The sequence below is a fragment of the Vipera berus genome (assembly GCF_964194415.1).
Source record: "Vipera berus genome assembly, chromosome: W".
Classification (NCBI taxonomy): Eukaryota; Metazoa; Chordata; class Lepidosauria; order Squamata; family Viperidae; genus Vipera; species Vipera berus.
This window is the reverse complement of record NC_138210.1, coordinates 49091274-49105817: the sequence shown is the minus strand read 5'-3', so window position 1 is coordinate 49105817 and position 14544 is coordinate 49091274. Positions and strand designations below refer to the sequence as shown.

General features: G+C 39.1%; 1 protein-coding gene across 1 annotated transcript; it reads left to right on the top strand.

Annotated features, from left to right (window-relative positions):
- Positions 1-1574: 1574 nt before the first annotated feature.
- On the top strand, positions 1575-12834 carry LOC308676273 (uncharacterized protein; the record flags this gene model as incomplete). The annotated part of the gene is made up of 2 exons (XM_081342087.1): positions 1575-2521; positions 11901-12834. 2 exons carry the CDS (start codon positions 1575-1577, stop codon positions 12832-12834), a joined length of 1881 nt encoding a protein of 626 aa, XP_081198213.1.
- Positions 12835-14544: the final 1710 nt, after the last annotated feature.

The following is a 14544-nucleotide window of genomic DNA, read 5'->3' as shown; positions in this document are numbered from 1 at the left end:
ATTTGAGAGTTGCTTGTTTGATAAAATGTCAGATAAAAAAATCATTTTCTTTTAATTCCAAGATGCTGGAATAATTCTGTGGGCTTCATAGCTTGTGATGGCAAACATTCCATGCTGAAGTCCAGCTGGAGATTCATTTAGAATAAGTAGGACTTTGCAGTTTAGTATATGGAATAAGTTACATTAATATTTTATGTACTCAAACACACACAATCAGCTTAAGATTTTAAAATTTGTTTTTATTTATCCCTGCCACATCTAGCCTGCTCTACCCCACACAATTCTGCTTAATGTTCTACTGGTTTTAATCTAGAGATTTTTCACTCTAGATTTTTCACTCTTAGACTACCTCCTTTGAAAAACTTTGGGAGAAGCCTATGATGGAATCTGTAAGTTGGTGCTTTTAGCCTTATCATTTATAGTAAGTTGCCCTCCAATATTCAGTAGAATGAAGTTAATTTGCAGGTGACGATTTATCCTCTTTTTATAAACAACAGAAACTCCCCAAAGTATACTGTGGTAAAATGAACTGGGAGATTTATGAAAGCCAGATTTATTTAGGATCAGATATGGTTAGATACATATATATTGCACCAAGCCATGGTTTGTTTTAAACAAGTAAATAAAGTACATTTAGACTCTCTCTCTCTCTCTCTCTCTCTCTCTCTCTCTCTCTCTCTCTCTCTCTCTCTCTCTCTCTCTCTCTCTCTCTCTCTCTCTGTGTGTGTGTGTGTGTGTGAATGTTTGTGTGCATAATGCATGAACCAACCTTGTTTTCTCCTTTCTTCTTACTTCTGTGCAATTACTCTATAGCTAGGGTGGGAAATCAGAGGGTGTCAGAACCAAGGAGATAAGTCCGTCTTTCTATAAAACAGCAGCAGCAAATGAAGAAAAAGGTAATTTCTCTTTAGTAATTTTTCAACCAATGTACTGTCTGTGTTTACATGCTAATACATATTTAATTCCTAATCCTTTCTTCTTTCCTCCAGCCAATGGTAAAATAAGTCCCAGGTTTGATAACAGTCCGTTTCTTCTTTTTCTTTCAGTCTCATAGTCAATCTGTCCATCTCTGTGCATTCTAGTATTTTTTAAAATTATTTCTTCATCTGATGGTATTCCTTCATTTTTCCAGTGTTGCGCAAATATAATTCTTGCTGCTGTTGTGACATGCAAAGTCAAGTATAAGCTTTGTTTATTTAGTCTTTTCTGGCATTATACCTAATAAAAAAAAGTTCAGGTTTAAAATCAACATGTTCTCCTGACATCTGTCCTAGCCAAGTATGTATCTTTTTCCAATAAGTATTTACTTTATCACGTCCACCAAACATGATAATATGTGCCTGACTTATGTTTACATTTCCAACATCTATCTGACATATTTTTAAACATTTTTGCCAATCTTGCTGGTGGCAAGTGCCCTCTATAAAACATTTTGTGTAGGTTTTCTTTATAGGAAGTTGACATTTTTAATTTATAGTTTCTTTCCCATAAATTTTGGGAAACGGATAATTTCTCATTGGCGGCTCTTTGTTTTTTCTTATGTTCTGCAGATGAGCCATTGTCTGATATGAATTATGTCCAATCATTCTTTGCTGGTGACCGAGTTCATCTTTGCTGGGTTTTCTGAACGGCCGCAGCTGCGGATGCTCCTCTTTGTTCTGGTTTTCTCCATGTATGCTATGTCCCTTGCTGGAAATACTATCATCACCACTGTGATCAGGCTCAATCCGGTCCTTCATACACCCATGTACTTTTTCTTGACCAACCTCTCACTCCTAGAAATATGCTACACAACCACCATTGTTCCTAAGATGCTAGCAAGCCTGATGTCAGAACATGGGAAGAAGATAGCTCTGTGGGGTTGTGCTACCCAGATGTACTTCTTTACTTTGTTTGGAATCACAGAATGCTGTCTCCTTGCTGCCATGGCCTATGATCGCTATGTGGCTATCTGTAACCCCTTGCGTTATACCCTCATCATGAGCCCAACTGTCTGTGTCCAGCTCTCAATAGCATCCTGGTCAGTAGGATTGATGGTGGGGCTGGGTCAGGCCAACTATGTTTTTAGCCTGACTTTCTGTGGCCCCAATAGGATCAACCACTTCTTCTGTGACATCCCACCACTCTTGACGCTGGCTTGTGGTGACACCTCCAGAAATGTGATTGCTGTATACATGGTGGCCGTCCTTTTTATTACCACACCTTTCCTACTGATTCTGACCTCTTATGTCTACATTGTCATCTCTGTTTTGAAAATCCCATCAGCTGAGGGCCGTCAGAAAGCTTTCTCCACCTGTTCTTCTCACCTCATTGTGGTCTCGCTATTTTATGGGTCAGGCATTATCACGTACCTTCGGCCCAAATCCAGCTATTCAGCTGAGAGTGACAAACTGTTGGCCCTGTTCTATACAGTTGTGACATCCATGTTGAACCCCATAATCTACAGTTTGAGGAACAAGGAGGTTAAGGTGGCTTTGAGAAGAATGATGGGCAACAAACTATGCTCTGGGGAAGATCAACAGTGATTGTTATTGGAATGGTTTCTTTTCCTGTGGTGTCCATATAATCCTACCGTGAATATTTTTTTTCTGACCAAAACTAGTTATCACCTAGATTGTTATATTTTTGTGTCTCTGCTGAGACAGGTATGTAAATGTTGGTTGGTTGTTACTCCTTGGCCAGATAAATAATCTGAATAATTGAAATCTAGAAACACTGGAGGGGAGTATCCTCAGTAGGTGGCCCCATCTAGTTTGTTAGCTTTTGGGTGGAGAAGTATTGGAGGTCCCAAGACTGAAGTGGAAAACTGAGAAGAAAAATATCCTGAAAGAAAGCAAGGATAAAGCACTTCTGTGTATTTCATAGCCAAGAAAACATCATCTATTTATTTTAATGCTAGTTTTAATCTGGACTGAATCAATGTGACAATATTTCCTTTGCTGTTACAAGTTGCTTTGACAGATAGAAAGTTGGGACATACATCCATTAAACTTAAGTTAAAGTGCATGATCATCAGCAATTCAGGTTGACATGAGGGAGCTTTCATGATTATTTAGGGGTGTGCAGATAACTAGATCAGACTTGGACATTTTATGGTCCCAGCCCACATCCTGCCCTTCGGCTGTCCCTGTCCAGCCTGCTTGAAGTCAATTGGAAACTAAAAATCAAATGTAATTAAGCATACACCACAACCACAACACAACTGCATTACTTTTATTCTGAAGGTGACTGTTATTTTTTAAAATTTACGTATGTGTGTGTGTACATGTGTGCATATATATCTTCACAACCCTATTGGTTTCAGCCCTGCACAATACTGCCAGTATCTCATGTGACCTCTTGGGAAAATAAATTGCCCTTCCCTGTGCTACATCTTCATCTTCTGCTCAGTCTACACTTTCAACCCTGGTTGATATAAGCATTTTTTTTAAAATTAGAAGAATCCCAAACATTAGACTAATGTATATAGATTGCATTGCATCCTCAAGTAGAATTTTGCAGGTCCCTGATCCCAAAACATTTTTCTGGCAAACAGAAAGTGCTACTCAACTATATGATATCTATTTAACTTTCACTTAGCGATCGTCCAAGGAATGTTGATTGGCTGGGAAAAGATACTAGGACGTGTGGAGTATACATATAGTCCTCAACTTACGACCACAACTCAGCTGAAGATTGTGTTGCTAAGCAAGACAGTTGTTAATTGAGCTTTGCCCATACTTTATGACTTTTCTTGCTGCAGTTGTTAAGTGAATTACTGCAGTTGTTAAATTAGTAACATGGTTGTTAAGTGAATCTGACTTCCCCATTGACTTTGTTTGTCAGAAGGTTACAAAAAGTGATCACGTGGTCCTAGGATGCTGCAACTGTCTTAAATAGGAGTCAGCTGTTAGGTGTTTGAATTTTGATCACAGGATCATGGAGATGCTGCAATGGTCATAGGTACAAAAAACTGTCATAAATCACTTTTTTCAGTACTGTTGAAATTTGAAGCAGTCATTAAACGAATGGTTGTAGGTCAAGGAATACTTGTATATTGGGAAAAAAAGGACAGTTTAAAGTAAAGTAGTCCATTATAGGTATTCCTCAAGTTACAACCATAATGGAGCCTGCCTATTACAGTCATAATGATTAGAACACGGGTCGTTCTCATGACTGATCCAATTTTACAACTTTTTGTGGTGATTGTAAAACCAGCATCACAGAATGAATCCGTTACTTATTTAGCGGAAGTGCCAGTTTTTGCTGAAACTAACATGGTCACGTAATCATAGGACACGGCAAACGTGGCCATGTTGCCGAGCACCCAAAGTGAAGTCATGTGATTGTGAAGTGGAGGGGCTGTCAGAACTTCCAATCTGGGTCATAGATCCCCTGTTTTGGGTCAGTCTTCATAAGAGGACTATTTGTATAAATAAATAAACTCTGTTCATGGCATGTTGCCTTTATCTTCTTTCAACGCCCCTCGTTTTCGTAATCCTGCCTCACAATTGCCTCATCAACCTCACTAGTTCATGTGCAAAATCCCATCAGCTGTTGTGTACATCATTCTCCTTTCCATAAGTCCAGAAAGAGGGACTGTATCGCATCCTCTTTCAGTGTCTGGCTTTGCCCCCAAGGCTACCAATAGTGCTTCAGTGTCACTGTGTCCTGGTCTCTGGTTTAAAGCTATGCCTGTGGGGATTCCACTTGCCAAACACTGGAAAGAAAAAGAGATGCCGACTGTTGAAGAATGGATTTTGAAATTGACTGAGTTAGCAGAGATGGCAAAACTAACCGCCTTGATGAGAGTTAATGGACTAGACAGCTATATAAGAGAATGGAAACCATTTGTGGACTTTCTACATGCTAAATTTAAGAACAGATGGTTAACAGAAGGATTTAAAGATTAGTGTAATGTTTAGCTTAACCTGTGGATTGCTTTTTTTCTTTTTTCATGTTGGTCTGTCTGTCTGTCTGCCTACTACTATCTATCTATCTATCTATCTATCTATCTATCTATCTATCTATCTATCTATCTATCATCATCATCTACCTTACATATTTGTAAAAGGGGAGGAAAATTTATTGCTCTTTTCCTTTCAGCACTCAGCCAGGGTGGATCCTACAAGTTAAATGTTAAATTTATTTGACTGCTTTTTCCTCCTTTTTTGTACACTATTTTTTTCTTTCTTTTTCTTTTTTGGTTAGGGTTGAATGTATGTTTCTGTTTGTTAATTTTACCTTTCTGTATTTTATTCTCTACAATAAAACAACTTATATAAAAAAAGCTATGCCCGTGAAAATTCTCCTACAATCCTTCATTTTATAGATAGTTTCTCATACCCGTGACCTCACGTTTCCTCAAAAAATAACTCAGTATGAAGAGCATAACTCTTAGTCTTCTGTTATATACACACACACACGTATATACACACACATATATATATATATATATATATATATATATATATATATATATATATATATATATATATATATATATATATATATATATATATATATATGTATATGTGTGTGTGTGTGTGTGTGTGTGTACATGCACATACATACAGAAATTTCATTATATACATTACAAAACTACAACATTACATTACTTTTTGACATAATCGCCATTCAAATTGAGGCACCACACCAGAAGGGGTGCCATAGAAAATCCCAGCAAATGTGAAGATGCCAAAGGAGCACTGCTAGTGAAGTTCATGGAGCATGGTTTGACCGTCAATTCAGAAGTCTACAGTGAAATGTTATGAAAATTCAGACAAGCCATCCATAACAAGTGTCGGGGCATGCTGACTCCTGGTGTTGGTTCACAATAATGCTTGCCCACACACCGATAGATGGAACCAAGAACCTTTGAAGCAGTTCCGTTGGGATGTTTTTTTATCACACACACCCCCTCCCCAGTAGGCCAAATTTGGTGCCGAATGACTGCTGCTAAGGAATTTCAAACCTTGTAAGATGTTATGACAAGTGCCTCAATTTGAATAGCGATTATGTCGAAAAGTAAATGTGATGTTGTAGTTTTCTAATGTGTATGATAAAAGTTCTGTATCTGATATATATATATATATGTATATGTATATATGTGTGTGTATGTATGTATATGTGTGTATATATATATATATATACACACACATATACACATAATACACCACATTTTGGTAATTAACACATAGCTAATGCAATCACTTCCTATATATTAAATAATTTCTCTTTTCTGTCAGATAAAAATATTACAATTTAGGGTCAACTTTTGGGTGGGCTTTGTAGTCTTCAACCAAAGTTTGAGAGAATGAATGAATGAATCTTCTTTCAACTGATTGAGATCTTCCCAATGAGAATTAACTATTAAAAGGGTGCATCTGTATGTAGCTGGTAGAAGCCATGATGATGACAGCCAATCCAAGGTGTCATCACACCAATGATAATATAATGCAAATGTCACATCCCTCCAGTGGTGGGATTCAAATATATGAACAACCCAGTTCTCTGTGTGGATACACCTTCCAGAAGTCCATTCTGGGCCTGGGCAACAAAAAATTAGCTACCGGTTCTGCTGAATTGGTGAGAACTGGCTGAATCCCACCACTGCATCCCTCCCTTGCCCTCCCCATAATGCCATACTGCAATGGATTTTGATACAGCTTTCTGCTGAAAATCGGTGGAAAATTGCAATGATTTATTAGTGCCTTCCTGACAAAATGTGACAGTGTGATCTCCAAGGGATGCAACCAAGGATCTTGGTTGCCCACCCCCGTAACTCAGGCCAGGCTGTATTCAAAGAACAGCCCCATCCTCACGAAGGGGGTAATAATTCAATAGGGATGGAATTATAAGGTGTAAGGAAAACTCACTTTTCTCTAATTGAACCCAAGAGGAAGATCTATGAACTTTGAGCCACTGGCTCAGGAGATACATTATTCACCTTGCTGTACTTCTGAGGCTCTTAGAGGAACTGGTCCATTGTCAGAGGAAATGAATTTCTTGCCATTAAATTCATTAGTCTTAATAATGCCTGCTGGGATTTATTTACCAAGTTAAACTAAACTTGCATCACTTTTATTTTCTTTCTTTCTCATTCTTGGGCTGTTGGTTTTCATCAGCCATAAAGCTTTTATATGTCGACACACTGGTTGAATGGGCACATTGCACTAAGCCCTGATTGGTTAAACTGTTCATGCAACATAATTATTTACACAGCACACACTAAGTTGTAAGCCAGGTTTGCAAACTATTACCGATGGAGTCATACACTAAGCCAGTGCTTCTCAACCTTGACAACTTGACGATGTAGGAACTTCAATTCCCAGAATTCTTCAGCCAGCCTCGCCAAGGTTGACAAACACTACACTAAGCCAATCCAAAACCAAATAACTTACATCACGTCTTAATACAAACGTTCCCAATCTTTTGGGCTGAAAGGCATATGTAGAAACTGGTGGATGCTATGCTGATATGGTGCAAGAAGTCAGGAGCCAGGATAGAGCTTAAAAGTACTATGAGTTTATTTCATGCTATCTACATACAAGAATCTGAACTACTCATGGTCAAGGCAAATTGGTGCCAAATAAGAGTCAACAGACTTCAAAGGGTGCTGGACTTAGGTCGCTTTTGATGGTGTAGAGCAGGGGTCCACAACCCCTGGACCTATTTGCAATCGGGCCACAGAGTGGTGGGCTGGTGCACCCAACTACTCACAGCTCAACTTGCATGAGTGGCAGGTTGGCGTGCATGCACCATGTGTGCGCAGCTCGACTTATGCAAGTCAAGCTGCACGTGTGTGCGCATGCATGCTGGCCCACTGCTCGCCTAAGTTGAGCTGCGTGTGTGCATGTGCACACCAGCCCACTGCTCTGTGGCCCAGTTCCCCTCCCCCCCCGCTGAGCTGCTAAGCTGCAAAGGTTGGGGACTGCTGGCATAGAGACTCCAAACTAAGATGCATTTGACCCCAACCTTAGGCTCAACCTGGTCATCTCTTACATCCTATCATAAAAAGGCCAAGATTGATGTCAGGCACCAAAAACTAAGAAAGACACATTCTAAGCAGATTTCTTTATGGCTCTTCACCTATAGACAGAAATCTTGCCAAACTGAAGTAGACTACTTGCACCATAAAAGATACACTCTGGGAGCTATTGGGGAGGAGTTGTCTTAACTCTCTTTCTCCCACACAAACCATCTAAACTGTGTTGTCTCTTGCTTTTCTGGAATGCGTTCCCTTCCTCTGGGAAATCCAGACAACACTCCATCACACCACCATATTTGAGCTGCAATCATCCAGATGACTGCAAGATAACAGCAGGCTTGTCATCGAAAGGCCTTCTGGAATTTTGCAGTATAGATTTAATAGCCCTTCCTTAGAGCTTCAGCCCTGTCTGGAGGAAGGGCAAAGAAAATCAAATTGCCAAAATGAAGAAAAAGTGAAGAAGAGCAAGCTATAAACTGGGTTCATAGATCCCATTAACCTGTAATGTGTATTTGACCTGGCATTTTCAATTGATCTTAAAATTTCTTTTGTTAAGTAAGTTTTGCCCCATTTTACGACCTTTCTTTCCACATTTGTTAAGTGAGTCACTGCAGTTGTTAACTTAGTAATACAGTCGTTAAATGAATCTGACTTCCCCACTAACTTTGCTTGTCAGAAGTTGGCAGGAGATCACATGACCCCGGGACACTACATCCGTCATAAATATGAGCCAATTGTCAAGCATCTGAATTTTGATCACGTGATCATGGGGATGCTTCAACAGTTGTAAGTATGAAAAACAGTAGTGCCGTTGTAACTTTCAACAGTCACTAAATCAACTACCTTTACAGCTTGAATTTTTCCCTACTCATGGATTATTTGCCTGGACAATTTTCAGGAGGAAAAAATATAGAATGACTTTAATGCCCTGAAGACTTTAATTCCCTTTTGGTCTTGATGTTATGACTTAAAAGGCTTGCAAAGTATTCCTCATCACCTCCATTCAGGCCAAGGAATATGAATCAGTTGCAAGTAAGTATTGGAGATTAGCTTTAAGGAATTGTAGAAGGCAAGTGTATCATATGTTGAAGTGGTTAGGTCTACAAATTTGGGCACTGCCAGAACAGCAAGACTCATAATTAATGTGAATGGTGGAGATGTTCTTATTTTCTTCAACCTACAGGAAGATGAAAAGAGACATAACTATTTCACCTCGTGCCTCTGCAGGATGTTTTTGTCAAAACTTATTCCAGCTTTGAAATACTAACCGCCAGCTTTTAACAATATTCGTAGTGCTGTTGTGCATAAATAACAGGGTAAAAATGAATGAACATAGTTTCAGAGATTTTTGAGCCTGATGTTCAGTGATGTACCATTGATTCCTTTATAATTGATGGGCCTCAAAATTCCTTTGTTCTGTACAACAGCAGCAGGACAGTGGTCAACAATGGTCTGAATCAGAGAGTGGTGTGAACAAAGCACCTTTCAAAGGTAGCTTTGGAAGTTGAGACCCATAAAAAAACCCTTTCCCTTAACTTGGATTCCACACTTGGAATACTGCATCCAGTTTTGGTCACGATGATGTAAAAAAGATGTTGAGACTCTAGAAAGAGTACAGGGAAGAGCAACAAAGATGATTGGGGGACTGGAGGCTAAAACATATAAGGAATGGTTGCTGGAATTGGGTATGTCTAGTTTAACGAAGAGAAGGACCGGGGGGGGGGGGGGACACAGGATAGCAGTGTTCCAATATCTCAGGGGCTGCCACAAAGAGGAGGGAGTCAAGCTATTTTCCAAAGCACCTGAAGGCAGGACAAGAAGCAACAGATGGAAACTAGTCAAGGAGAGAAGCAACCTAGAACTAAGGAGAAACTTCCTGACAGTTAGAACAACTAACCAGTGGAACAACCTGCCTCCAGAAGTGGTGAATGCTCCAACACTGGAAATTTTTAAGAAGAGACTGGACAGCCACTTGTCTGAAATGGTGTAGGGTTTCCTGCCTGAGCAGGGGGTTGGACTAGGTGGCCTCCAAAGTCCCTTCCAACATTATTATTATTATTATTATTATTATTATTATTATTATTATTATTATTATTATTATTATTATTATTATTATTATTATTATTATTATTATTATTATTATTATTATTATTATTATTGGAAACAAAGACACTTTGAGAAGCTGTGTAACAGTGATTGACAAGAAAAGATAATTTGGTAGGAAAATAGAAAAGGAGTAGCTGAATTTAACAAAATACTCCCATTTTGATTAGAACTGTGAAATTAAATTGATTGGCAGGGGATTCAGCCAGACAATGGAAGAATGAATGCAAGAAGAACATCTTTTACCACTGGAAAGTTCCTGCTGTTGACTAAAATAGTTAGAAATGTTCTCCATAGTATAACCTCTATGATCTCATAGTCTCAAAGTCTATGATCTCTGGCTGGGGTGCACAAAGGCTGGTGCTTACATGAACTGGAGATACAGAAATGGGAGTGGAATTCAACATACGGAGATAGCATAAGGTGGAGAGAACTGTCAGAGAGGAGTGATTTATTAACAATTTTTAATCAAGAGCATCCTTATCATCAAAGACCAAAACAACAGAATAGGAGATAGCTTTGCCTAGATATATGACATTCTTCCTCTCCCTCTCTGTAATGTTTTTGGAGGCCTCATATTGTAGGTTTTGGCGTCAGATGTTGAAGCATTTTCCCACTGTATGCAAGTGGAAAGGGAATATACAGTATTTTGTTTGGATAATGTCGCCGTGGATTAGAAAAGGGTGGGGAGGTGTATGCCTGTGTGCATATTTGTGTATGTCTAGGAAGAACAGTGATATACTAACTGACTCATTGTTCCGTTAGTTTTAATGGGTGGGACTGACCCAGAGAAGAAAAGGTCATGATAAATCTATTTATCTTAAAAGTTTTTTTGGGGGGCAGAAAAAGGATAGTAGAATCTAGAAACTATTAGTGTGACAAAGTAATTTTAAAATATAATAAGCATCTTAAGCTCTCAAATATCCTTGAGAATTTATGTAAAAATGAGACAAACACACACACACACACACACACACACACACGGAGAGAGAGAGAGAGACAGAGAGACAGAGAGACAGAGAGACAGAGAGACAGAGAGAAACAGAGAGACAGAGAGAGACAGAGAAGGGGGGAGAGAGAAGGGGGGAGAGAGAGAAAGAGAGAAGGGGAGAGAGAGAAGGAGAGAGAGAGAAAAAGGAGAGGGAGGGAGGGAGGGAGGGAGAGAGAGAGAGAGATTCCTGAGGACCAATTCACATTTTAGGTAAGGAATGCCTAAAGGAATGCCTCTTTGTGTTCTCTATGCTTAAGATGGCAGATCTATCTTTAAGTTTGGAAGGTAATGTATGGTATTTTAAGTCGTATAATACACTAGGAAAAGGGAAGGTTGCATAAACCTGGTCTTAGTATGAATTTAAAGCCTAGTTGGATAGAAGAATAGTTTTATAAAATTGATATAAATTGTTTTATCTGTGATTGAAGCTAATTTGTAATATTTTTATGGGTAATACTGGAATAGGTAATAGAAAATATAAGAACGATGCGATTATATAAAAAAATTTTAAGTTTGGAAAGTACTCTATGGTATTTTAAGTTGTATAATATATTAGGATAATATGAATTTAAAGCCCAGTTGGAAAGAAGAATAGTGTTAGAAAATTGATATAAATTGTTTTATTTGTGATTGTTTTTATTGTGTATTAGACTGAAAAGTATTATTTTGTATTTGATTGGGAGGGTTTTTTTTGTTAAAGATAAAATGTATTGTAAAACTTTTCAATAAAAAAAAGATGGCAGATCTATCTATCTATCTATCTATCTATCTATCTATCTATCTATCTATCTATCTATCTATCTATCTATCTATCTATCTATCTTTGACCTCTTTCAGGATGAGCAGGCAAATGGAGAATGCCACCGCAGTGACAGAATTCATCCTAACTGGACTTTCAGACCTCCCAGCCATTCGCTTCTCCCTGTTTGTGGTCTTTCTGCTTATTTATCTAGTCACACTAATGGGCAATGGTGCCATCCTCCTTGCCATAGCAACTAATTCTCAGTTGCACAACCCCATGTATTTCTTCCTCAGTAATCTTTCCTTGCTGAACATCTTCTGCCCCACAGCTACGGTGCCCAAGATGCTGGAGAACCTTTTGACAGAATGCAGTTCCATCTCCTTCACTGGCTGTGTGCTACAACTCTACTTCTTAGTGGCCCTGGCAGGGACGGAGGTCTTCCTCTTGGCCGTCATGGCCTATGACCGCTATGTGGCCATATGCAACCCTTTGCGATACACTGTCATCATGAACAAAAAGCTGTGCCTTCAGATGGCTTTAGGCACGTGGACCACTGGCTTCCTCAACTCCCTGTTGCACACTGTAATGACCTTCACGCTTCCTTACTGCCAACTAAATAAAGTCAACCAATATTATTGTGACATCCCACCCGTGTTAGCTTTAGCATGTGCTTCCACCTATGCAGCTGAGATGGTTGTCCTTATCTTTGGGGGAATTTTTGGGATGGGGGCATTTCTAGTCACTCTGATCTCTTACGTCTATATCATTTCCTCAATTCTGAGGATCCGTTCTGCGGAAGGGAAGCGCAAGGCGTTCTCCACTTGTGCCTCTCATCTAATAGTGGTCTGTCTTTTCTATGGGACTACGATCTTCACTTATGCCAGGCCTTCCTCAAGCCACCATCCAAACCAGGACAGGCTGGTGAGCATGCTGTATGGAGTGATTACCCCAATGCTGAACCCCTTAATCTATAGCCTTAGAAACAAGGAGGTGAAAGGATCTTTGAAAAGGCTGATAAATCCCAAATAGTTCTGGTGCTGAGGGGGTAGAAAGGTGGGTCCAGCAAAATTTGTTTTCCGTTCAGTGATGTGTAACTTAGTCAACCTTGGAATCACCGTTACACCCACACCAATGTAATCCTAATCCTGATTCAAGGAAAAGAAGCATCTAATTAATATATTTGCTATTTTGTCCTTCTTCAAAATAGCCTGCCATAAATATTTAAAATATTTGGATGCTAAATGAAGAAATTACAATAAAATGAGGGATCTTCCTAAAAATCAGTGAATATTGAGAGAAGAGTTCTTACTTATTGGCTAAAAATGATTGGGCACAGAAAGAGGCAGCATCTAGGTACCTGGATCTGGTTTTGTAAATCTTTGAGGCCAGATGCGGTTAGTACTCGGACAGAAGACCACTAGAAAATCACTGGGCTATAAGATAGACTGGGAAAGTGAAAAAAAATGTCATCTACAAAATGATAGGGATGTGTTCATGTAGTTACCAGAAGCTGAGCTTGGAGGTGGGAGTGGAGACCATTGTCATTGGAAGGCATTTCAAGAATTATATAAAACATACTATAGCTGGAAGAGTCAGAAGTATCTCTTTCTGTGTCGACCAACTTTTTAATCTTCAGACCAAGTGGCAGAAAATCAGGAGTCTGGTGGTGCTTTTTTAAATTAGAAAATGTTATTAAAAGGCACGATGCATCTGATGACATCAACTGCAGTTCAAACCCCCCCCCCAACCCCTCTGTTTTTTAATCAGATGTGCTAATTGGGAAAGGTGCTCCTGGTTTTCAATCCTTAACCCAAGATAATATCCCTTGGTTCTGCTCATTGCATTTTCCACGTGAGCTTTATTCGTTCTGTTCTGTAAATATATTAAAATTAGTATTATCAAGAGATTTGGGAAAGGGTCTGTTTTTGCTTTTGCTCATGTGACTCCATAAAATACATGTGTATGTATAAAAATTAAAAACGCGAATGCATGAAAAATCCGAAACATTGCGGTTTCTTTTACTGTATGCAGCTAGTCCTTGACTTACGACCACAACTGAGCCCAACATTTTTGTTGCTAAGCAAGGCTGTCGTTAAGTGAGTTTTGCCCCATTTTATGACCTTTCTTGCCGCCATTGTTAAGTGAATCACTTTAGTTAAGTGTTACTAACTTAACAGTTGTTAAGTCAATCTAGCAATTGACTTTATTTGCCAGGTGATCCCATGACCCTGATGACAGCAGTAGATTATTAATCAGAAATTTCTAATGACTCTAAAGTTCTGTAGGAGAAGCCACCTGCAAGTCATAAACTCAGACAAGTTAACTATATACCAATAAGAAAAGCAGAAGTTGCTGGCTAACTGAAACCGCATGCAGTGGAAATATAGAAATAACTATAGAAGCCGAGCTGTCTTAACAGAAAATTAGATGGTGATAGATAAAACATGCACATAGGGGCTTCCTGGAACATGGGAGGGGATAGTGATTTTAGGCACTCCGGATTAGTTTATTGGATGATTAGACAAGGGGAGTTGAGAGTGATAGGAGAGAGGGGAATCTGCGTCATGAGTAGGATATAATAATGTGTCAAACAGCTCTTTAAGGTATGGCTGGACTACTACGTGTGCTTCAGCTCACCAAGCCTTTGCAAATGCTTCTTTTTAAATAAAACTTTGTTGCTGGAATTCCAAGTGAGTTTGTTTGTTTTGGGATCGTGAGCCACGTTCCAAACACTGAGAC